Source organism: Macaca thibetana, chromosome 20, assembly GCF_024542745.1.
Source record: "Macaca thibetana thibetana isolate TM-01 chromosome 20, ASM2454274v1, whole genome shotgun sequence".
Lineage (NCBI taxonomy): Eukaryota > Metazoa > Chordata > Mammalia > Primates > Cercopithecidae > Macaca > Macaca thibetana.
The window spans coordinates 62,836,257-62,863,059 of NC_065597.1; the positions used below are offsets into that span (position 1 = coordinate 62,836,257).

The 26,803-nt window shown below is 41.5% G+C and overlaps 1 protein-coding gene across 2 annotated transcripts in view; it reads right to left on the bottom strand.

Moving 5' to 3' along the window:
• The window catches only part of SHISA9 (shisa family member 9), a 339,509-nt gene that overhangs the window by 302,275 nt on the left and 10,431 nt on the right, over window positions 1-26,803 (bottom strand). For both annotated transcript variants that reach the window (XM_050774100.1, XM_050774101.1), the window contains exon 2: window positions 22,468-22,595. In XM_050774100.1, coding sequence (XP_050630057.1) covers window positions 22,468-22,595 — 128 coding nt within the window. The remainder of the gene's footprint in view (window positions 1-22,467; window positions 22,596-26,803) is intronic.

Here is a 26,803-nt window from a genome sequence, read left to right on the forward strand (position 1 = left end):
GCTTACTTGGAACATGGCACATACTTGACATGGGAGGGAGCACTTACAAGTATTTGCTGCCCTCAGTGTGTTTTCAATCTAGTTAGAGAGAAAACTACAGACTCCTAGGAAAATTAAGATACACCACAAAAATCAAAGTCAAAGGCAACATGGCATGAAAAGTCAAAAGGCAGAATGAGAATTAGCCCCTAGAGGCCAGGCACGGTGGCTCACACCTGTAATCTCAACACTTTGGGAGGCTGAGGCGGATAGATCATCTGAGGCCAGGAGTTCAAGACCAGCCTGGCCAACATGGTGAAACCCCCTCTCTACTAAAAATACAAAACACTTAGCTGGGTGTGGTGGCAGGTGTGTGTAATCCCAGCTACTCGGGAGACTTAGGCAGGAGAATCACTTGAACCTGGGAGGCAAAGATTGCACCATTGCACTCTAGCCTGGGCAACAAGAGTGAAATTCCATCTCAAAAAAAAAAAAAAAAGTGAGAGAGAGAGAATTAGCCCCTAGGAGTCAATAAATGTAAGTTGACTTGAAGAGAACAGAATTGAGCACATCACTAAGAAAGAGTCATGGGAGTGGAAGAAAAAGAGAAATTGATTATAAGGAGCTAAGCTTTGCCTTGAGTTCTCAAAATGTGTAAGTCATGTCTAGCAAGAAAGGAGAGAGGTATTCCAGGGAGGGCTGCAGGAAGTCATTGATAGCCCCATCATGGTCTCAATTCCCCAGGCTGCTGAGTTTCTGGAAGATGAAGAACCGACCCATCTGAAAATATACAGATTGGAACAAGCAAAGCTTTATTCTTCCCCTTCTCGGGATGGACCCCAACACCTAACCAAGGTTTTCCCTCTCGCACTAAGCTTTGAGGACAGCCATGGCCTCATAAGAATCACAATCCATTCTACAAGTATGGCATCAGTTCATCAAGGAGAGATTGGTGGCCACTGGCCAAGATATCTGTATGCTCCTCAAGGGTTTCAATGGTTGGATTCCATTTACCTGTCTGGATCCCAGCTGCCTCACCTTATAAAATCACAGCTGGTACCAATCCTCCAGGCTCAGCTCACAGCAAAAGGGCAAAGATATATCAGGTCTAAATAGACCAAAGGCAAAAAAATCTCCAGTATCCACTGTTATGGACTGAATGTTTGTGTGCCCTCAAAATTCATATGTTGACACCCTAACCCCCAATGGTTCTGTATTTGGAGATGGGGACTGTGAGAAGATGACAAAGATCAAATGAGGGCATAAGGATGGGGCCCTAATTTCACAGGGTGGGTCCCCTTATCAGAAGAGGAACAAACACCAGAGCACTCTCTCTCTCTTTCTACCATGTGAGGGCATAGCAAGAAGGTGGCTGTCTGCAAGCCAGGAAGGGAGCCCTCTCCAAAACTGTTCCTGATGGACTTGGTCTGGTATGTCTAGCCTCCAGAATTGAGAGAAAGTAAATTCCTGTTGTTTAAGCCACCCAGTCTTTGTTATTTTGTTAGGCCAACCCAAGCAGACTAATGTACCCACTATTAAGTGAAATCAGCAAGTTGCAGAAGTGTTCAGAAATGTTAGTAAATGCATAGAATATCTTTGTGAGAACAGAAAATAAACTTTTTGCAGTGGTTGACTCTGGAGAGGAGAATTAGGTTGCTGGAGGAGAGAAGGCACTTAGTGTTTGCTTCACGTCCTTGAATATTGCTTCACTTCCTTTTCTACCATGTACATATTGACCTATTCAAATAGATAAATACATTATTTTTTTTAATGTACTATATGTACATGGACAGACTGCTAGACATAAGACACTGCCGAGAGGCCTGAGCAAGTCATCCTTCTGGGAAATTCCAAGCTCCACAAATCACCTAAAACTAAATTCCTAAAATTGCAACAAATATGCACATAGGTGGGCTTGTACAACACAGGGGAAGGAGGTGCAGTTCATGAGCTGTGGACCAGCTAAGTATGTGGAGGTACCTGTGGGGTATCCTGTGCTCCAGGTTACAATAGTGATCTTAAAAGACAGTGTGGAATAAGGAAAAAATACATAAACCCCACCACCCTCTAGCCAGCCCATGGTGTGTGTCAAGGGTGTCAGTGGCTGGATTCCATTTACTTCAAGGGCTTAGACAAGTCTGTAAACAGGCAGGAGCCATATGGCACCATTCATAGGCACCGAGTAGGGGTTTTACAAAGTAACAGTAGAGTCTTGTCTCATGTAGAGATCTGAGGCCAGAGGGAGCAGCTAAAATCATATTCAGCCAAAATTACCCACAATGGCTGTTTCTCTGGTTCAGCACCAGATGAAGTAACTGGCTTGTGTTTAGGGGCCAAGTTATATGAAAAATGCATATCTTTAAATGCTAGAATCACACTCTGAAGAAGCTCGTGGGAAGTGAGTCTGTCTGAAGCAAAAGCAGACTCATGTCTCCCATCTCACTTTCAGCATATGCTCATTGTGTGGAATGGGGAACAGAAATACTCACATTATTTATGTTACACTCTCTTTCTTCCCCTCCTCCATCCCTTCTCCCATCCCTGAACTGAGATCACAGAGTTGAGTTCACATAACTTAAAGACATTTATGCCTCTCTGTGCTCCACAGTAAGGTAAGAGAATATGACATTGGACCAACCAACCTGGCTCCTCCTCCAACCATGGAAACCTAGAGAATTATTATAATCAGATCTCAACTGCTCAAGCATCCCCAGTTTCCTAGCAACCCTCAAAAGGCTTTGGGGAAGGGTGGGAACAAGGACTTCCTGTGTAAGGTGGTGGCAGCTGTGTTTGAGATTGCTGGAGAGCTTCCCCAAATTGTCTTAAAGGCCTTTCTCATCCATCATCCCAAGAACTCAACGAAGTACCTGCTAGCAAAGGGACGTCAGGTGGTGCGTCTACTCAAGAACTCCCAGCGACTCCGTTCTAAATTCCTTTACCTGTACTTCCAGGCCTTCCACTCATCAGTCAGCTGCATCATTCCTCACTCTGGAAGGCAGCCCCTCTGCTCAAGTAAGGCTTATTCATTTCCACCTGCCTCAGTAGCCTTCTAAAAACATATTCCCTCCTGGCCCATATGTCCACTCACATCTCCTTCCCCTCAGTATATCCTCCATCTCATTTTCTTTCCTTTTCTTTCTTTTTTTTTTAAAGACAGGCTCTTGTTCTGTTTCCCAGGCTGGAGTACAGTGGCACAATCTCTGCTTACTGCAGCCTCAACCTCCCTAGGCTCAAGTAATCCTCCCATCTCAGCCTCCCAAGTAGCTGGGATCACAGGCACATGCTACTATGCCCAGCTACTTTTTGTATTTTTTGTATAGATGCGGTTTTGCTATGTTGCCCAGGCTGATCTTGAACCCCTGGGCTCAAGTGATCCACCTGCCTTGGCCTCCCAAAGTGCTGGGATTACCGGCATGAGCCCCTGGGCCTGGACCGTCCCTTCTAATTACTCAATTTTCCTTCCCCATGAATGAGTTTCCCATGATCACATATGCCCATTTTTGCTGGAGACATTCCATAGGTTTCATTATTATGCCTAGAGACAAAAAGCAAACACACGCCCACAGCTAAGGAGCACCACAGGAGCTAAGCCACAGGGCAAGAAAATAACGCAGGAAATATCATCAGGCAGCATCTAGATGTTGGTAGAATTGTAAGGGATGGAAATGACTTGGACAGATATCAAGACAGACATAAATGCAGAGAAGAGATCGGACATGAGAGGGGGTTTCCTTGAGTCTTTATAGGTTTGCTTGTTTCTCTTTTTGAATATTCATCATCCATTTCCTACTTCTTTTGACCAGCATCCCAATTTTATTGTGGAGACTTTCCTATTCCTCACTACGTGCAGTCTTGGTGAGACTGTCACTCAAAGCCCCTGTGCTTCCCAGCCAGGGGGTGAGCATTTGACTTAATATGGACCAATCAGACTGTCAAGTTTAAGAATCTTAAAGAGAGAATCTTAAAGACACAAAGAGAGACAAAATGGTTGGAATAATTCACATCAGCAGGAGAGCTCCGATAAGACCATGGTTGGAGCTGCCCTGGTTCCTGACATCCCAAACTTGGACCATCAGACGTTCCTTCCGTTCTATGAGCCAATCAATATTCTTCAAAAGATTTCCCTTTATGCTGAAGTCTGGAGAAGAATGGATTTTTGCTGCTTGTAACCAAAACTTCCTGACACAAACTATTTACCCTAAGTCTTGAAGGATGAGAGAGATGAGGGTACAGAGAGGAGAGGAAAGAAAATCATTGATGGCTTTGGCTTTCACTTCCTTTGGTAGGCAATTTTAAAGGGGCTTAGCTGATAACTTTGAAATGGCCATAGGGCAAACTCACTATGAATGAAGCCTGCCTGAAAACAGAATGTGTTGCCTTGAGACATAACGAATTTGCCACCATAGAAAGTGATTAAGGAGGGCCAGGTAAACATTAATCCAGTAGCTTTCTTCAAAGTCTTCTCTCCAGAATATTATTTCCCCCATATATCAACAGTTGTTACATAAAATGATGCTTAATGGAAATAGCAATTTGAAAAACACTGGGATGAACATAAATGTAAATGGCTTTATTGCATATATTCTAGGAGTCTTTAATTTATTTGGCCAAGGAACTCTAATTTTGAAGAACATTTCAAAAGACTAGTGTTCAATGGAGCATTCACTAGGAGGCATTATTGGATGGTCAGGTCAAGCACTGACACACAATAGAACATATATAAAACACCTAACATACTGTCTAGTGCATAGCAGTCACTCCAGAATTCTAGCTATAGTCTATAATCAGTATCTTACTTTGTTCCTTTTTCTGAATAGCATTTCTCTACATTTATTTATATAACCTCATCCCCTCCCTTGCCAGACTTCAGCCCCACTGGACTTCCACAAGCATGGTGAATTTCTTTCCTGTCTCAGGGCCTTTGCACATCCTGCAGGATTTTTTGTTTTTTGTTTTTTGTTTTGCCTAGAATGCCCTATCCCCCCATTCTTCACTAGATTGGTTCTTCCCATCCTTGGGTCTCATCTTAGTGATCACTTTCTCAGTGACACCAGCCTTGTTATTCCTTCTCCCATCACCTTCCTCATTTGCCTCTATACTTATCACTCTCTTAAATGTTTTATTTACCGGCTGTGTAAACAGTCTTCCCCTACAATAACATAGGCTCCTGCAGTCAGAACCCTGGCTTGTTTTTTGGTTCATTAACACAGTGCCTAACTAGATAACACAAGAAAAGAATTTGTTGAATGAATGTGTACTATGGAAGTCATTCTCTAGATAAAGGATATGGTACAACATAATGTGCCCCATTTTCAATAGCAGATTTGCAAGAAGACAGAACCATTCTTTATGTGTCCCTTTGTTATATCAACTATGTTTTTTTAAAATCAAAGATATACTATGAAAAGACAATTCTGGGCTGGTCATGGTGGCTCACACCTGTAATCCCAGCACTTTGGGAGGCCAAGCAGGGGCAGATCGCCTGAGATGAGGAATCAAGACTAGCCTGGCCAACACAGAGAAACCCCATCTCTACTAAAAATACAAAAATTAGCCAGGCACAGTGGCATGCGCCTGTAGTCCCAGCTACAGGGACTGAGGCTGAAGCAGGAGAATCACTTGAACCCAGGAGGTGGAGGTTGGCAGTGAGCCGAGATCGAGCCACTGCATTCCAGCCTGGGTGACAGAGCAAGATCCCATCTCAAAAAAATAAAAATAAAAAAAAAGACAACTCTGGATTGGCATTCCTATAGAAAACTAAAGGAATGCAGTTCTGATATGTAGTTTTATGGTGGTCTGACTCGATGCAGGGAAATAGCTTAGAGAATATAGAAGAATAAAAGGTTATTATATGTTTCAAATTATTCAATCATATATCCATTCATTCATTAAACAAAGATATGCTAATCACCTACTATACATCCAAACACCATATGTTAGGCACTATGTACTTGAGGCCTTCCCAATCCATCAATTTGGTCTACATTCCCTCATTTTATATCATATTTACCTCCCCTCATTTGCAAAATCATAAATCCTTTGAGGGACTTTCATTATATCTGTAGCAGAAATAGGAGAGTAAATATATGGCACACGAGCACCTTTCTCCTGTTCTTTTCTCACAGCAGACATGGCTAATCAATCACAGCACTCATGCCCAGTGAGCTAGAATATGGCCTCCAAATCATCTTCAAGACTCTACTGCAGGAAGCCACAACATGTCATCAGTGACAGCACCCAAAATGAAACCTACTTGCCTACTCTGGATGGAAGAAAGAGCCCAGGCTTCAGAGTCAGACCAAACTGTATTTGAATCCTGACCCTGCTGTATATTTGATGGAGAGTCTGTGTCTTTTACTCTTTAAGATCTAGATAATCCAAGCAGGCACAGTGGCTCACACCTACAATCCCAGCACTTTAGGAGGCCAAGAAGTACAGATCACCTGAGGTCAGGAGTTCTCAAGACCAGCCTGGCCATCATGCTGAAACTCCATCACTACTAAAAATACAAAAATTAGCCGGCCATGGTGGTGCTCACCTGTAATCCCAGCAACTCAGGAGGCTAAGGCAGGAGAATCTCTTGAACCTGGGAGGCGGAGGTTGCAGTGAGTCCAGATTGCACCACTGCACTCCAGCCTGGGTGACAGAGTAAGACTCCATCTCAAAAAAAAAAAAAAAAATCTAGATAATCCTACATACTTTGCAGAGTTGTGAAGTGAATTAAATAAGATATATTTTAAATACCTATCATACAGCAAATATCCAATAAATGCTAACTATGAGTATTATTACTTGTATTAGTCTGTTCTCATGCTGCTGATAAAGACGTACCCAAGATTGGGTCATTTATAAAGAAAAAGAGGTTTAATGGACTCACAACTCCACATGGCTGGGGAAGCCTCACAATCATGGTGGAAGGTGAAGGAGGAGCAAAGGCACATCTTACATGGTGGCAGGCAAGAGAGCATGTGCAGGAGGACTGCGCTTTATTAAAAAACCCATCAGATCTCATGAGACATACTCACTATCACAAGAACAGCATGAGAAAAACTTGCCCTCCCATGATTAAATCACCTCCCACCAGGTCTCTCCCATGACATGTGGGAATTATAGGAAGCACAATTCAAGATGAGATTTGGGTGGGGACACAGCCAAACCATATCATTACTTTTACCCTGAGTATGCCTCATACAGTGTTTCACATACAGTAATTGCTTAATAAAAGGGGCAACTTCATTTGATCTAGCAATCCCATGACTGGGTAAATACCCACTTGTATGTTCATCACAGCACTATTCACAATAGCAAAGACATGGAATCAACCTAGGTGCCCAACAAACACGGACTGGATAAAGAAAATGTGGTACATATACACCACGGAATACTACGGAGTCATAGAAAAAGAATGAAATCATGTCCTTTGTGGCAACATGGATGCAGCTGGAGGCCATTATCCTAAGCAAATTAACACAGGAACAGAAAACCAAATACCACATGTTCTCACTTATAAGTGGGATCTAAATACTGGGTAGACATGGACATAAAGATGGGAACAGCAGACACTGGGGACTACTAGAGGGGGAGGGAGGGAGAGCTGGGATACAGGGACTGGAAAACTATCTATTGGGCACTATGCTCACCACCTGGGTGATGGGATCATTTGCACCCCAGACCTTAGCATCACACAATATGCCCATGTAACAAACCTGTGCGTGGTCCCCCTGAATCTAAAATGAAAGCTGAAATTATTTTAAAAAGTGAAACAAAATGGGCAACGTCAATAACACACAAAGATCGAAAACCAGGAAAAGGTAAGCAAGAAGAGCCTCCTCCCTCTATCGCCTGTATCCACAACATAGTACCTCCCACTTTCCTCCCATACTTTTACTAAAAGGTATCCTGGGAGCACAGGGGATGCTCACAGCATTCCTGACGGAACATCCAGAGACTGCATCTTTTGTTCTTAAGTGCTTTTCTTAGCTTGACCTGATTTTGCTCCAGGGGTGAGGATTATAAGATCTGGTAGCACATTTGGGGTATTTTTGGATTCAAAGTCAAAGAGTAAGTAAGTGCTTGATTTTAACCACAAATAAGCCGGGGTTTGGGGCTTGCCATTGGATGATTGCCCTATTATAGGATATGAAATTGATCTGTAGAGTTGTTATGAGTTTTTTTCCCTTTGTATCTATCACTTCCTCTCTGTGTGTTTTCAGACTTTCTTTTAAAAATAATAGTTAAATGTGAAACATAACTGTTAGAGATTTAACAGTCTGTTTGGCAATGCACTAAAATCAATATTGTGACCCTAAGCACAGGATTATTAAGGCTACTTTGCATCACCGATGTTAAGGTTTTTTTCATTATTATCCACATCAACACGACAGAATCATGTCATAAATATTAAACACACCCAATTCCCTCCTTAGTTTGCTTTCATGCTAATGAAATTGAAAGTCAGCATGGATCAGGACATTAGGAGGCAAACTATGATACAGAGAAGCCGAAAGAAATGAAAAGGAGGGAAATGCTTTTGACAAAAATCAATTGTGATTGAATTGGTGGGCTGAACTTTGAAAGCACTGCCTTTGTGTGACATTTCATAATCGCCAGGTAATGCTGGAATATGTATTCATGAGCTTTTAAATGTATGCAACATCTCTTGACACTCAACTTGGCATTTGCTAGACTCTGATAACAGCACTGAAGATTTAGTCCACAAGAAATAAGATCCCAACGCATTGACAAAGAAAAAGTAATAGCAGCATTTACTTGATAAAATGTGCTCAGTATTGTATTTTGACAGCATTTATTCCATCTGAAAAAAGTTTATAGAGCACTTCCTGTGTGACCAGCACAGTTCTAGGCACTGGGAATACAGTAGGGAGCGAGAGGAAGGTTCCTGGTCTCCTGGAGCTAACATGTTGTAGGGAAAATGTGAAAGGAGCAAGTAGACAAGATGACTTTGGGTAGTATATGAACTAAGATGAAAATAAAACAGTGACCTAATAGAGAGGGATGATGGGGAGATCTTTACATGGGCTGGGTTATTTTCTGTAGGGAAGGTCCCCCCAAAAGATAACAGTTTACCCAAGACCTAAACAATGCGAAGGAGCCAGCATTGCAAAGATCTGGGGGAAGCTTGCTGCAGGCAGAGGGAAGAGTGTATGTAAAACCGCTGAAGTGGAAGCAATTCTGGGACATTTAAAACTTGTTTTTTTCCCTTCAACTTTTATTTTAAGTGGAGGGGTACGTGTCCAGGATGTGCAGGGTTTTTTTACATATATAAACGTGTGCCGTGGTGGTTTGCTGCACAGATTACCCTATCACCTGGGTATTAAGCCCAGCATCCATTAGCTATTCTTCCTGATTATCTCCCTCCTCCCAACCCCCAACAGGGCCCAGTGTGTGTAGTTTCCCTCCCTGTGTCCATGTATTCTCATCATTCAGCTCCCACTTATAAGTAAGAACATGCAGTGTTTGCTTTTCTGTTCCTGCACTGGTTTGCTGAGGATAATGGCTTCCAGCTCCATCCATGTCCCTGCAAAGGACATGATCTCGTTCATTTTCATGGCTGCATAGTATTCCATGGTGTATCTGTACCACATTTTCTTTATCCAGTCTTTCATTGATGGGCATTTAGATTAATTCCAAGTCTTTGCTATTGTGAATATTGCTGCAATGAACATATGTGTGCATGTATCTTTATAATAGAATGATTTATATTCCTTTGGTGTATACCTAGTAATAAGATTACTGGGTCAAATGGTATTTCTGCTTCTAGATCTTTGAGGACTCACCACACTGTCTCCCACAATAGTTGAACTAATTTACACTCTCACCAACAGTGTAAAATCATTCCTTTTTCTCCGCAAGCTCGCCAGCGTCTGTTGTTCTTTGACTTAATAGTAGCCATTCTGACTGGCATGAGATGGTATCTCATTGTGGCTTTGATTTGTATTTCTCTAATGATCAGGGATGTTGCACTTTTCTGTTTGTTGGCCACATGTATGTCTTCTTTTGAGAAGTACCTGTTCATTAAAACATGTTTTTAAGGAATAGTACCAGTATCTGAACTTAGCCACTTCTAAGCTAATTAGCAGAACCAAAATGTTCATAAGGAACAGTTTTTTTTGATAGGCTTATGCAACTTCTTCGTCAGTTATTATCAAAGAATTGTTTGACTGATGACCTTCTTTGACTTTGATATATGCACTAAATTTTTTAAAAATAATTCCTCTGCAGAATGAGGAGCTTCTTCCATTCCTTGTTGCTATTCAATAAAGGAAAGTAAATACCACATGCTGCCCTTGCACAACTTCCAATTCATGGGCTGTAAGCAATTCAATATTTTGTTAAAATGTCAAGAATGTCTGAATATTTCAAAGGGCTTCCTATGGAAAATAGGTGAGGCATCAAAACTAGAGAAGTTCTACACCAATAGCAATGAAGTTCATCCCTTTTGTTCACAACCTCATGTCCGTCTTGGAGAACTGAAATGTATGTGTGATCAGTAATTGTGTCCCAATTATTCAATGATTATTTTTAAAACACTATTAACCAGACAAGTTTAATGGTTGTGTACCTTAAGGGAAACTCATGCTTTTTCCTGGGCCTCAATGTCATTATTTGTAAAATGCAAAGAATTGTCTGATTATAAAGCCTCTAAAGTCATACACACACACACACACACACACACACATATTGCCAATCTCTGTACCCCTAACAAGTCCCAGTGCCCAGTATTTAGTAGGTACTCAATAAATACTCATTCACTAAGAAAAGAACCAAAAATGCAAATCCATGTTCTCATTTCCAACTGATTGGGGCAAAAAAAATAAGAAGAAGAAAAAGTAAGGACAGTGGAATTAGTTTTTCATGAGGCTAACTTCATCTAATTTAAGTGTTGTCTTTTATTTTGAGAACTACTTCTAATCTAAATTGTTTGATGTTAAAATGTCCTTATCTTTTGTGAAATGTTTTTAAGTAGTTTCTTTTTATTTAATTATCTTTTATGGCAAAATCGAAAAGTCAGCACACTATGCTGGTCTCCAATTCTTCTACTTTTTTTTTTTTTAACTTTTAATCATCTTTGAAACCAGAAGTGTGGTATACCAAAAGCAAGATGGTACCTAAAGCTCCCTCCACCTCCAAAATGTGATGAGATAGACTTTTCTGGCTGGGTGGTTTGAACTGGATAACTCCCTCCATAGTGTGATTCAGCACCGTGGACAGATCTATGGGGATGGGAACCCAGGTCCCTTTGTGGCCAAAGATTTGGCTCTAAATAAGTAAAAAACAGGCAGTCATGGTAGTTCACACCTGTAATCCCAACACTTTGGGAGGCCAATGCAAGAGGATTGCCCAGGAGCTCAAGATCAGCCTAGGCAACATAGCAACACTCTGTCTCTACAAAAAATAATAAATAAATAATAAAAAATAAATTAGCTGACACGATGGCACGTGCCTGTGGCCCCAGCTACTTGAGAGGCTGAGGTGGGAGGATCACGTGAACCCGGGAGGGTGACACTGCAGTGAGCTGTGATCTCACCACTGCACTCCAGCCTAGGCGGCAGAGCAAGACTCTGTCACTAAATAAATAAATAAGTACAAAACAGCTGTGCTTTGAGATTGGCAGTCTTGGTGTGAGCACACAACTCCAGACCTAATACCTAAAGTAATGAGTTTAAGTCTCCATTTAATGAAATATTCAGATTATGATTACACTTAGTTTCATTAACTGCATTCTCAGACTAATGTAATGGGATTTCCTTTTCACCTTGTAATTAACTTTATTGAGAATGCTTATTGGGATTTTTCTTTTTGGCAGTTTCGTAAAACCTGATTATAAATTATTTTAATATATGTATTACAGTATTAGTAACATTACTTACTTAATTTTATATTGGTTGTTATTATTAAAAGAAGAAAAAAATTCAACACTAATCTATTCAAGGAACAGCAGGCTGACTGAAAAAAAATATGTATTCAGCTCCTAACAGCTGATTCTGAAATTTTGGTGCTCCCATGGCCAACCTGGCATTCTTATTTTCCAACCAAAAGCAGTATGATCCTTGCAGAACAAACTCCTCTTCTCCCTGTATACAATTTGTACAAAATTCATCAGACCTGCAAGAAAGATCTATAGTCTAAGACAAATGGTCCTCCCCTCAGTCAAAGGTGGGCATTATCAGTCCATGAAAGTTTTCTGCTTTTCTTCACTCTGATTCTTAGCAAGTTGATAGGAAGTATTTTTCTTTCAACGCAAAATATCTATTTCTCAGGAAAGGCGGTCCTAGTATCTTTTCCCTCCCTTCTAGCCCGAGTGTTACCAGGCACTATTTATGTTGCTAGGCAGATGTTTTGTGGAGGCCTCCTTCTAGCTCCCTGGCACCCTGAACTTACTCCCACCATGCTAGTTTGCAATTACGTGATTACTTTTCCATTTCTCCCACTGTACTATAAGCTCCAAGAGGATATGTCCTATTTATGTCTAATTCATCCTTGTACCTCCAATTCCTGGCATATTGACTGACACATAGCAGGATTTTAATAAATATCAGTTGAATGTTGATTGAATAGAAATATTAATTACAGGAAATCTAAAAATTAACTAAAATCTGAGTCCTCCAGGACAGAAATGGTGACTTTATCTCGGTTGGTCCATTTTCAAAGGTGAGTGTAGTCTAATACTGCAATTCCCAGCAGGAATCAATAAATAAGGAAAACAAACAGAAAAGGAGGCATAATCTGGTATATATCGCCCAGTATAGGTTCTTTAGAAAGGCATGAGAAAGGTCATAAATAGAGTACAAGGTTTAAAGCCAGGTAGACATAAATTCATGTCCGTGGTTTGAATTACTCAGCAAATATCTCTGTGACCTTGGGCAGGTTACTTAAACTCTCTGAGTCAGAGTTTCTTCATCTACAATATGTGAGTGCAATACACATTTCAATTATTTTATGAAGATGTTATGAGAAGCAAACTGCAGGCCAGGCATGGTGGCTCATGCCTGTAATCCCAGCACTCTGGGATGCCGAAGCAGGTGGATCATCTGAGGTCAAGATTTTGAGACCAGCCTGGCCATCATAGCGAGACCCCATCTCCACTAAAAATAATAATAATACCCAAAAAAATGCATGCATGTGATAAGTGCAGAAAAAAGTAATTGTTTTATTTATTACTCCTTTAAATCCACACTAAGTATCAATGCTATAGTAGGTGTGTCCTATCACTTAATCCAGATATTCAAATAGAAGTGCTCTACCAAAAGAAATATGTCCAAGGATAAGCTTTCCCTGGTATGGAAGGAATAGAACTTGGCATCTTTTAAACTAAACCAGACACTGTGTTGAGCACTTAGACTTTCTTTACAAATAGTCCTACAGCTGGTTGGAAGCACTTGGGAAAGGCAATGCAAATCTAATTAGGCTATGCCATGTGGCCAGCATTAGTAGCAATTTTTGAAAAGAGCCCAGGAGACAATTTACAGAAAGTGATTTTTTTCCCCTTAAGGGTTCTCTTTCTCTGTTGCTTGTACACACACACACATACACACATACACACACACACACACACACACATAAACACACACATGCAATCTCATTTTCTGGGTGCAAATATAAGACATGCTGGGGGCCATACAGATTCTTACTGGCCTGGTCTGCCAGTGTAAACAAAATAATCAATAATTCCTAACAGAACAAAAGCTCATGTGTTTTAAATGGAAAGAGAAGAAAAACATAAGACAGGAACAAATGGTGAAGAATAGGACAGCTGCTCCATCCAAGCTATTTCCTTGGGAAGGAATTGACGGTTTCTTCATTTCTCATCTGCATCGAAACATTAGTAATAACAAACACACCCATGCACACACACACACACACACACGGTGTTATCAACTGGCACGCAGAGTGAAAACATTTTCACTGTGAAGACAACTGCACAATGAATTCACGCTGATTTGTATCATTGGCCCCTAATCAACAGCCAACTTTAGCACCAAGTCACTCATTCCACAAACAACATTAGTAACAACCAATATTTATGTGACCAGGCACTGTGCTAAGTTCTTTACATGTGCTCATTAATCCTCACAACAACCTTGTAAGGTAGATATTGTTTTACTCCTTTTATAGAATGGGAAACTGAGGCTCAGAGAATTTGATTAATTTTTCCAAGATTGCACAGTGAACAAGTACACAGCAAATACCCAATCTCGGTTGTCTACCCTTCAAGTCCATGTCCCCGACTTCTTCGCTGCACTCCCTCAAAGCCATGTTCAATGTCAGAGATCCATCTGTACCACTGAATACCATACCTCAAGAGAAAAACCAATTTCTTGATCTAAAACAATCAAACTCATTTCAGGCTACCGTGCTGAACCTACAGACATATTTTAGCTAGTCCAGTATAGAGCATCCCCTAACTCTTAGTAAGTACTTAATTTACTAACCCATATGCCAAAACCATTAGAATCATAGATCTTCAGATAGAACAACTAGTCTGCTCAACTGTGAAAAAGAACTAAGTTTCAGGAATAAGAACATTGGTGGCTATGACTTCATAGAAAAGAGTCAAGCCTTCACAAGACTTAGAATTCATCAAGTTCTCTCAAAACTCAAAATGCTAAGAGTCCTAGAGTTTCACTGGGCTTTTTATCAAGCTTGTGCTAAAGAGTCATTCATGTATTCATTCATTCAATAACTATCTATTGAATATGGCGTATTGTGTAGGCATTGGCGATACAGGGATGAATAAAGCAAACGCATCCCTGCCCACCCCCAAGGAAGATTCAAACAGGCATCTACCTCCCCTTTCCCTCCTCATGCACATCTTTCTTGGAGAACCTGCTCCACTACCATGCTAAGGAATAATCCTAAAATGCACGCCACCCCACTCCACTGATGGAAGCGGGGTCAGACCACTGATCCAGGGAAAGCCACACCATTGACTGGCTGGAAACCATTCATATTCTCTCTCTCTCTGGATAGTTTGGACTAAGAAAAGACACTTTTCCCACTCTACCTCCTGAAGTTCCTGAGACGGTCCTGATCCCTACCCCTCCTGAGACTCAAATATTCACTGTGAGACAAAGCCTGTGCAGGCTGTGGAGTCCGACAGACCTGGGTTTGAATCCTGGATCCTTTGTTTATTAACTATGATGTCACTGACAACTCCTCTAATTTTTTTTTTTTTGAGACGGAGTCTCGCTCTGTTGCCCAGTCTAGAGTGCAGTGGTACAATTTGGCTCACTGCAAGCTCCACCTTCCGGGTTCACGCCATTCTCCTGCCTCAGCCTCCCGAGTAGCTGGGACTACAGGTGCCCGCCACCATGCCTGGCTAATTTTTTTGTATTTTTGGTAGAGACAGGGTTTCACCATGTTAGCCAGGATGGTCTCGATCTCTTGACCTCGTGTTCCGCCTGCCTCAGCCTCTCAAACTGCTGGGATTACAGGTGTGAGCCACCGTGCCTGGCCAATCCTTGTAATTTTAATATTAGTAACAGGGCTAGCTGAATACCCCAGGTTACCACTTGAAGATTGTCTCTTTTAGATATGTTCTTGAATTGCTTTATTTACCTGATCCTCTGCAGGCACCCACCACCATGCCCAGCTAATTTTCCTCTAATTTTTAATATTTTATTATATATATTTTCAAAAAGGCACAAACATGGAATAGAATAACAAACTCCCATGTATTTGGTCAACCAGCTACAATAACTCTCAATATTTTTCCAACTCTGTTTCATTACCATCTCTCAAAATTTCTTTCTCTTTTTTTTTTTTTTTTTTTTTTTTTTTGAGACAGAGTCTTGCTCTGTCACACAGGTTGGAGTGCAGTGGCATGACCTCAGCTCACTGCAGCCTCTGCCTCCCAGGTTCAAGTGATTCTCATGCCTTGGCCTCTTGAGTAGCTGGGATTACAGGCATGCACCACCACGCCAAGCTAATTTTTGTGTTTTTGTAGGGACAGAATTTCACCACGTTGGCCAGACTGGTCTCAAACTCATGGCCTCAAGTGATCTGCCACCTTGGCCTCCCAAAGTGTTGGGATTACACGTGTGAGCCAGTGCACCTGGCCCCATCTCCCACAATTTTATATGGAGTATGTATGAAGCAAACCGCAGTCATCATGGTAGATTAGTTCTTTAATTTCCACCAATCTCAATTGTCTCATTCATCAAATGGGAATATCGTCCATAGGCTTTTTTATTCATTGGACAGAAATGTATAGAGCTACTTGGGAGGCTGAGGCAAGAGGATCACCTGAGGTCAGGAGTTCAAGACCAGCCTGGGCAACATAATGAGACCCATTTCTACAAAACTAAAAAATAAAATGTATAGAGCTGCTGCCACGAGTCAGCCCAGTTCCTGGTGGGGCAGGGGCAGTACAGTTGTGACAATACAAAGCATTTTCTCCCCTGCAGCTTACATTGTAGTAGAAGAGGCATAAATAAAATAATGAGTGAGACAACTTCAGAGAGAACAAAATGCTATAAAGAAAATGGGGGCCAGGTGCAGTGGCTCACACCTGTAATCCCAACACTTTGAGAGGCTAAGGCGGGTGGATCACCTGAGGTCAGGAGTTCAAGACCAGCCTGGCCAACATGGTGACACCCCATCTCTATTAAAAATACAAAAATCAACCAGGTGTGGTGGCATGCACCTGTAATCCCAGCTACTTAGGAGGCTGAGGCAGGAGAATCACTTGAATCTGGGAGGCAGAGGTTGCAATGAACCAGGATCGTGCCACTGCACTCCAGCCTGGGTAACAGAGCAAGACTCCATCTCAAAAAGAAAAGAATGGGGAAATGGGAAACAATGGGTGACTTGAGGGACAGAGGTAGACAGTGAAGTCCTCTCTAATAAGGTAGCCATCGGGGTATGAGGTGAAAGAGGAAAGATCAGACACACAGAGGCCTGGAGCAGTGTGCTGTAGGCATGAAGCACAAAAGGTACAAAGGCCCTGGGACAGAATAGAACTTGGCTCTTTGAGGGTTGATTGAGAATTAAATGAGCTAATACATTAAAAGCATGTAGCACCTTGCTCAATAAATGTTAGTAGTTAGTAAGGCTGTAAATTGGATGTATATTTTGGAAACAGCTCTCTTTCCTAAAATGCCAATGGATATTTCCATTTACTTAGCATATCTTTCAACAGTTTCCACTCCCAGAGGAAGACTCACCCACACTGCAAACACCTGTACCACAAGAAAAGGCAATAGAGTGTAATGGTTATAATCACAGACCTTGGGACCCTGACTGGCTCAGTTTAAATCCCAGTGTCACCACTAAGTAGCCATACAAACTTTAGACAAGCCACCTAACTGCTCTGAGCCTCAGTTTCCCCATCCTTATGATGGCAAAAACAATAGTATCAACCTAATAAGGTTTTGAGGAATCCATGTTTTAGAGTTTTATAATGTTATCCGTATAAGTCACTGCTGATACTACACTATCTTACATATTTTTTACTGTTATATATGCCTGGATCTATACTTATCATTTTGCCTGCCCTGGCTAGGAAATTCCCCCAGATTTTATTATTATTTTTTTTTAGAGAGACAAAGTCTCACTCTGTCACCCAGGCTACAGTACAGTGGTGTGATCATAGCTCACTCAGCCTTGACCTCCTGGGTTCAGTCTCCCACCTCAGCCTTCCAACTAGCTGGCACTACAGGTATGAACTACCATGCCCAGTTACTTTTTAAATTATTTTTAGTTTGTAGAGACAGGGTCTCACCTTATTGCCCAGGCTTGTCTCGAACTCCCGACCTCAAACAATCCTCCTGCCTTTGTCTCCTAAAGCACTGAGACCTCAGGTCTGAACCATGCTCAATCTCCCAAATATGTTAAAATACTTGGGAATATTTTCAAAAGTTAAATATAGGACATCCCAAGTGCCTCAGTAAATATGGACTCATAAATGGTCCTAGATATGAGCTATACAGTGTCTTCAGAAACTAAGCCGTAGGTCTGCTTTGGGGTTCCTTGTAAATCTATTTGGTAACTGTCCTAGGAGAGTCAGGGTGTGATTGGCTGGAATAGGAGCCTACTCTTTCTGACGGATTTTGTGTTCTAAAACATCAAGTCATCATTTCTCCTCACTTGCTCAGGTTATGCTGTAAAATAAATCATGTAACATCAGGATTTATTGTATAGCATAACCCGGTTTCAAAGAGGGGTTGTAAGGGTGTGTGGGATATGCAAGTTTTTGTCCTGTGAACATGTACAAGAGCACAGTCAGACCAACAACTGGTTCCATTCCAACACTGACCCAAAGAGAGTAATTTCATGTAGATGTTTTATGGACACTAGGAAAACACATTTCACACTGTGGCAGTAAAGGCTTTGTAATTGCTTCTGGCTTGTTTAGTGTTGTTTTCTGTCTTTACCGCATCACTGTGCGATACGGCACAACCAAAATTCTGTGATCAAAGTGTGCTCTACTAAAGACAACGTGGTATCCTGGATGGGACTCTAGGAAACAGAAAAGGAATATTAGTGAAGAAACTAGCAGAATCCAAACAATGTCTACAGTTTAGCTAAAAGGAATGTACTCATGTTGATTTCTTAGTTTTGACAAAGGTAACTTGGTGATGTCAATTGTTGATGCTGGGGAAAGTGGGTGAGGAGTATATAGAACTCTGTGTACTATCTTTTGTTGTTGTTGTTGTTTTATGTTTGCTGGTACATAGCAGGTGTATATATTTGTAGGGTACATGAGATGCTTGGATACAGGCATGCAATGTGAAATAAGCACATCATGGAGAATGGGGTTTCCATCCCCTCAAGCATCTATTCTTTCAGTTACAAACAATCCAATAAGACTCTTTAAGTTACTTTAAAACTTACAGTTAAGTTACTATTGACTATAGTCACCCTGTTGTGCTATCAAACAGTAGGTCTTATTCATTTTTCTGGGTACTATCTTTGCAACCTTTCTGCTGTAAGTATTTTTAAAAGTACTCCAAAACAAAAACCGTATTTCTTTTTTTATTATTATTATACTTTAAGTTCTAAGGTACATGTGCACAACGTGCAGGTTTGTTACCTATGTATACATGTGCCATGTTGGTGTGCTGCACCCATTAACTCGTTATCTACATTAGGTATATCTGCTAATGCTATCCCTCCCCCCTCCCCCTACCCCACGACTTGGAACAAAAACTGTATTTCAAAAAATGTGCTGTGAACACAAATGAGTTGAGAAACATTGATCCAGGCTGTAGCCACGGCCCCTCACTCACATCTTCCATCCTTAAGAAGACCAAATGGAACCTACATGCAGCCTGCACCCCCAAAGGCGAAGAGGGGTGTCACTGGCAACCAGGAAAGTCGGGGTGGGGGAGGCAGGGTATGTTCATAGCACTTAAGGACAAAATGTGCCTTCAAAAACAAATGATAATTATATAGAAGCCGAGGAGCATTTGCAGAAAATCACCATCTCACAGGAAACTACATCCTGCTAATCAAAGAGGTTGAGGCCCTTTTGATTATCAGACTAAATATTTTTAGGCAATATCACTGAATGCCTGGAAAGAACATGAACAGCATCCGCTGAAGAAAAATCCATCTTTAGATAAAAAGGCAAGTCCAACATATCACAGGAAAAATCAACCCCAGAAAATTAATGTAGAAAGATTGACAAAAATGTTCTCTTTCCTCCCTGTTCGCCTTCACCCAAGTCCCTCTCCACGGCGCTCCTTCCAAACATCCAGATCTCTACACTGGCTATTGATTATCTTACCATTTGACTAAAACTTAAGGGAAAGAATAGAAAGAGACCTAAGGTTAATATTAAGAAAAGAAGAGAGAAATTGATGGAGATTAGTATTCTCTTAAAGCAATGTCGAGTGGGTGATTGAATAGACATGAAAATGACATTTAACTTGAGACTAGTGAATCCCAGTCAAATCTAGCAACTTGGATATTCAGTGAAGAACAAACTGAAAATAGCATGACGTGCCCTTCTTGGTGTTTCACAGAGAGATGCATCATTCTTTCCAATTTGTGTAATGGAAAATCATTGTAGATCCCATAATGTCCAGGAAAGGGTTTTATATTAAATGGATGCATTCTGGTTCTGGCACAAAGGGCTGGTCTAATTTTCCATTTTTCAGAATGGATACCTTCCCTTCTACTTCGCTATCAATCAAAATGTTCTCTGATGACTGCTTGGTTTCTTAAACCCTTAACTGATTAATATCAGTCATCTCATCCTGTTCTCTCAATGAACTCCTCAAATCGTCTGTTCATCTGAACATACAAATGTTTTTCTGTATCTATAATATGTAAGTAGCTCCTGTAAATCAATAAAAAGATAAACAAGGAAATCTATTATTACTGTCAGCTACTGAATTAATGTGTTATATATATTAAGTTTATTAATATAAACCAGTGAAAAGGTCACATGCTTCTTATTTTTGTTATTCAGGTATTCCCAACAATGCTAGGAAAGAAGAACTGGATCAACCTGGAAGGATTATAAAAAACTAACATCTGCGGCAGTTCTTGTAAGAATGCAGTGTTTGTAACATGACCCCTGGAATTCTCCCCTGTAGCTTCCCAGGAATTCTCTAGTCTAGTGTTACCCAGTAGACTAGTACAAGACACTTTCTCCCTTGATGAAAAAGGTCACTGATTACTTAGGCACAAATATAGACCAAATGCAAGAATCATAAATAAACCAAAGTAGCCTGGCACAAGAGACTTCCGTCCCTGGACACGCATCTCTGAGCAGTAATCCATTTTCAGTACAACTTTCAATGAAAACGCTTCCCGCCCACCTGATGAAATGATGAAACTTAAGTGACTTCAGTGAGTTTGTTATTTCATTTGAGTGCTGATTCAAAATCATCCTAGAGATTGGAACTTCAAGGGAAAAATCTGTTAGCAATCACCTTTTATAGCCAAGGACTCGACACCCTTTCAATTTCTCTGCTCTGTGATCATGTTCATTTATATATGATGTTTAGGACCCACGCACACAACTAGGTTCAACTCATTTCCCGGTGCCTACTGAAAGAAAATGTGCTTACTTCCATTAAAGCCAGAAATCAGACACAGCAGTTGCCATGCCAGAATTGATGCCATTTACCATATCTTTGGGGGCCATGGGATTTGGTCATAAAACTTCCATTTGCTGGTGTATTTTTCTCTAAAATGTTGCTATTTCTCATACCATTTTGTGATCCAGTTCACTAATCATGTTAAATTATTTAATATATTTAAACCTAAGACATTCTGCTTGGTGGCCTATTTTTCAACCGTGCAAACATTGACTTTACTAACACACTGCAACAATTTCCAAACCATGAAAAATCATCACTAGGCAGAATCAGAGAATTCACATTGCCTAGGTCAAATTCCACAGGCTTCTTCCGCTACCCATTGAGCATAAGAATTTGCAACCAAACAGTCCAAAACTATGATTCAGCAAATAAAACACCCAGGCAACTCCTAGTGAAGCCTCAGCAAAGACGACCCAGTCTGTAAAAATGTGCAACACTAGAATTGTTTCTGTTTTCAGGAACCTCCAGCCACAACTAAATGCATCCTGTAAATTGTCTGGCTTTTGTTATTTTAAACCAAACCCTCCACATCACTTTAATGTGGGGGTTACTTGAAAACATATAATTACTGGGGTAACCACAGTAGTACATTATTGCCAAAAACTAAACAATCTTAGTTTTTCTCCAGTCTCATAGGTCAGAGCATCAGCTCCATGATGTATATTGTACATACAGACCTTTGAAAGGAAAGAAAATCTTAGGGAGTATACCAAGATCCCCAATCATGCTTTGTGAAAAATACCTATTGAAACACAATAGCAAACACAGTTTTTTTTTCCCCTGGCAGAACAATGGAAACAAATTTGCTGCTGTTGAATCATACAGAGGAACCTCAAATTAACAGGACCAAAATTCAATACCCACTCCCTGCACCCCCTACACACAGAATATTTTGTGGATTGTTTTTATGAAATTCTAGCTTTACAAATAATAGACATAATTCTTCTGAACTAGTATTTCATCATCGAAAACAGCATGAAACCTAGAAGTCACAACTGGCCCACCTCAGGTGGCAGACGTATAAGCGAATAGACCATTGGCTAACAGATTGACTAGCTAAAATGAACCAACCCAATAATTCATTGGTTAACTAAGTACTCAACCATGATGAAACAACTAAGAGGTCCACTAATCTAGTTAATAGATCAATCAAGATGAATCAATCGAGCCGTCTACTAGCTAAAAGAACCAATCATGTGAAACCAACCAAGTGGATGGCCATTTAACAAAGAAAGCAACCAAGTGACATCTGATGATGCCAAATTCAGCTTCATCCAAAAGAGATGAAAGAAAGCTTCTAACCTGCCCACAAAGAGCTCTTAACTAACCCAAGCACACTCCATGAAATCTGGCAATGTGACCACTGCTCAGGTCACCACATGGGACTGGAAATGGTTCGTGCAGCTGTACTTACGAAGATTATTTATGGGGGTTCTCGTGTCCATGTTCTCATAATGCTGGACGTGGACAACGATGTTTAGGTCTCTCTCCATGTGATCAGTGTTGCAGTGGCCCTGTGGCCTCATGACATCCGCAAGGGCCCTGAAAGAAGAAAGAATTTAAATCTGTTCATTCAAAACACAATGATTGGCAGGTGCTATGCGCCAAATACTGCAGTTGTGAACAAATGGCAAGGCAGGTTACTCCATGGAGCCACCATTCTAGTTAGAGGTGGAGTCAAGAAAAACCTAAGTAAATAAAATCACTGTAATTAGAGGTTACATAGGGACTTTACACAGATTAGTGCACATGCTTCTCACAGCAGCCGTGTAATAACGGGACTATCTACCCCACGGAGTTTTTAAGAGGATTAAATGATGAATACATGTAATGTGTCTGCACTCCATAGATTTAGTTCTCTCTTTATATCTGACACTAGATACAAACCCTTCATGTACAGCAATGGCCCAGTATTAGTAACAGTAGATAACATTTATTATTTGCCATAAGCCAGGCACCGTGCTAATCGCATTACATGTCTTAACTAAACAAAGCAGCACAAAACACATTATGAGGATTATTACTCCTTGCAGATGAGTAAACAAAGGCTCAGAAAGGTGAATTGACCTGCTCAAGGTCACAGAGCCAGTAACTTGTGGCACAGGAATTTGAGCCTGAGTGTTTTTGGAGTGTGTAGGGGGATGGAGACATAATTCAGTCTATGACAGTGATCTTCATGATTAGATGGAAACTTAGCAAAAAAAAACACCTGTGTTCATACATAGAACAGACCAGAGAGCTGCCAAACAGATACCGCACCTAAGATCAGACCTAGCAACACATTTTTTCTCTTTACTCTCCATCATATGTTTATTTAGATTATATGAATAGCCTTGAAAGATATAGAATATTTTTGTAGGTATTATTGTGTATGCGTGTGTCTTTTACATAAACAGTGTTTTACCATAAACCTCATTCCGTTTCTTCTTTCGTTCACACGTGAGCGTTAGCCATATTGCTGAATGTGAATCACTTTCATCCCTTGCAACCGCTGCATAATATTCTGTCATATGCAATCCCCACATTTCACTTACCTGCCGACATGAGTCTTCATATGCAGCAATTAGTACGGTGGAGGAACTGGCCCATTAGAAACCCATCAGAATGGATGGCAGCTCCAAACAGCTGCCATCATTGCAAACCAGCACACTATCAGCCCTATTTGTCATTTCCATAATTACAGCCATCTAGATGGTCACCAACTCCCCAGCCCCGATAAACAACACTGCAATAAACATCTCTCTTTTTTTCTTCAGATAGGGTCTTGCTCTGTCACCCAGGCTGGAATGCAATGGTGTGATCATGGCTCACAGCAGCCTCAAACTCCTGGGCACAAGTGATCCTCCCACCTCAGCCTCCTGAATAACTGGGACCACAGGCACGTGCCACCATGCGCAGCTAATTTGTTTTCTTTTGTAGAAACGTGGTCTCGGGGTCTTACTATGTTGACCAGGCTGGTTCCAAACTCCTGGCCTCAAGTGATCCTCCCACCTCCACCTCCCAAAGTGTTGAGATTACAAGCACAAGCCACTGCAGCTGGCCAATAAACATCTTCATACCAGCCTCCTCTGTACCGCAGAGAAGTTCTCCAGGGTGTAAACCCACAAGTAGTATTGCCGTGTTTGAGGATATACCCCCATGCCCTTAGCTGGCCAGAGTCCTCTGAGCCCACACACTGGGAGACAGAGTAGAAAGAGGAACTGTTTGGGGGAAACCCACACAGACCACCCAAGAATTCAGCAGGCCCAGCCTGTCTGCTGGAATTTACCGCACTACAGCAGCGATTCTCAAACAACAGTCCGCCTATCAACAGTGTCAGCGTTCTGGCAGTGTCACCTGGGAACTTGTTAAGATGCAAATTTTCAGATCCATCCAGCCCTCCTGAGTCAGAAACTCCAGGGGTGGAGTTAGCCCAGCAGTCTGTGAGTATCTGCTACACATTCAAATTTGAGACTGTGCTAAGGCCACAGAGGCCCTGAGCATGGGGGAATTGTCAATCACCAGGCAATGGAATGATGGGGTAAGAACTATAGCTGGTGAGAAGACATCTCAGCAGTGAGAAAGGGGTTACAGAGGGACTTTAGGCAGACTAGTGCACATGCTTCTCACAACAACCGCATTGTGAGAAGCCAACACAGCAAGAGCCCCACATGAACGAGAGGAAAAGATTGAGTTCACTGAGAGACAAGAGAATAACAGCTCTCATTCTTTCACTGTTTTAACAAATATTTATCATCTACTATGTGCCATACACTATATAAGGCCCTGAAGATACAGCAGTGCCCAAGATGAACAAGGTTGCTGCCTTCCTTGAGCTTATATTCTATGGGAGAAGATTTTTAAAAATAATAATAATAAACATGTTAAGTAGATAAACGACCAGGTGCGGTGGCTCATGCCTGTAATCCCAGCACTTTGGGAGGCCAAGGAGGGCGGATCACAAGGTCAGGAGTTCGAGACAAGCCTGAGCAACATGGTGAAACCCTATCTGTACTAAAAATACAAAAATTAGCCATGCATGGTTGTGGGTGCCTGTAGTCCCAGCTTCTCAGGAGTCTGAGGCAGGAGAATCACTTGAACCCAGGAGGCAGAGGTTGCAGTGAGCTGAGATCATGCCATTGCACTCCAACCTGGGCGACAGAGCAAGACTCCGTCTCAAAAATAAACAAACAAACAAACAAGGGCTGCAAATTAAATAAAAAACAGTAATGTGATCAAGAGAACCTAGGACACAGCAGCAATTTCCACAATAGCCCACAAGTGGGAGCAACCCGAATGGCCGTCAGCTGATGAATGGACACATGAGATGTGTTACAGGAAATGGAATACTCTCCGGCCATACAAAGAAATGAAGCACTAATATCTGCTACAACGTGAATGAATCTTGAAAACATTATTCCCCGTGAAAGAGGCCAGACACAAAAGGCCACACACATTGTATGATTCCATTGATATCCAATGTCCAGAATAGGCAAATCCATAAAGATGGAAAGTAGATTCGTGGTTGCCAGGGGACACGCGGAGGGGAGAGGAAAGTGACTGCTAATGGATATGGATTTCTTTTTAGGGTGATGAAAACCTCATTAGAATTAGATACTGGACTGGGAGTAAGTAGTGATGATGGTGGCACAATGTTGTAAGTATTAGGCTGGTGCAAAAAGAATTGCAACTTTTGCCATTAGAAGTAAAGACAAAAATGGGCTGGTTGCAGTGGCTCACACCTGTAATCCCAGCACTTTGGGAGGCCGAGATGGGTGGATCACCTGAGGTCAGGATTTCAAGACCAGCCTGGCCAACATGGTGAAACCCCGTCTCTACTAAAAATACAATAATTAGCTGGGCGTGGTGGTGCGCGCCTGTAATCCCAGCTACACAGGAGGATGAGTAAGGAGAATCGCTTGAACCCAGGAGGTGAAGACTGTAGTGAACCAAGATCACACCACTACACTCCAGGCTGGGCAACAAGAGTGAAACTCAGTCCCCGCCCCCAAGAAAAAGAAGTGATGACAAAAACCACAATTACTTTTACACCAATGTATATATTAAAAACCACTGAATTGCATACTATATTTTTTAAAGTATACTTTTAAAATATACCAAAAACCAGTGAACTGTATACTTTTTTTAAGTTACAAATAAATAGGAGGGAGAGGTGCGGTGTAAATCAGGAAATGCCTTTGTGAGGGGGTGACACTGGAGATAGGCCTTGAACAGCGAGGAGCTGGTCAGGTGAAGATGATGGGAAGAGCATTCCAGACTGAGAGAACAGCAAGTGCAAAGGCCCTGAGGCAGAAAAGAGCTGAGATATTCGGAGAACAAGCAAGAAAGCCAATGAAACTGGAAGAGGGCCGACTAGGAGGGGCGCGTGACATGGTGTCCATCGGCATAACCCGTTTCACAGAGTGAAATACTGCCCACACGAACTCACTAAGCAGTGCGGGGATTGGGAGGAGATGCAATCCTGAACGTCTTTGAAATCAAAGTTTGGGCTCCTTCTGACCTCCATGCAATAAGCAGGGTCTGAAACTCAACGGGGCTCCAGGGAAAGAAAGTTTTGAGACAAAAGACAGAGGCCTTCCAAACCTAACTCGCCTTCTTCACTTTCAAACAGCTCTTCATGCTGAGCTTCAGGGGATCACTGAATCCTCTGAAACTGGATGGAAATTTTGTGCATTTTTCTCGAGTAAGAAGCCATCACTTTTGTCGGATCTTCTAAGGAGTCTCGCACTCTCCCGAGCGCCAAAACTCCC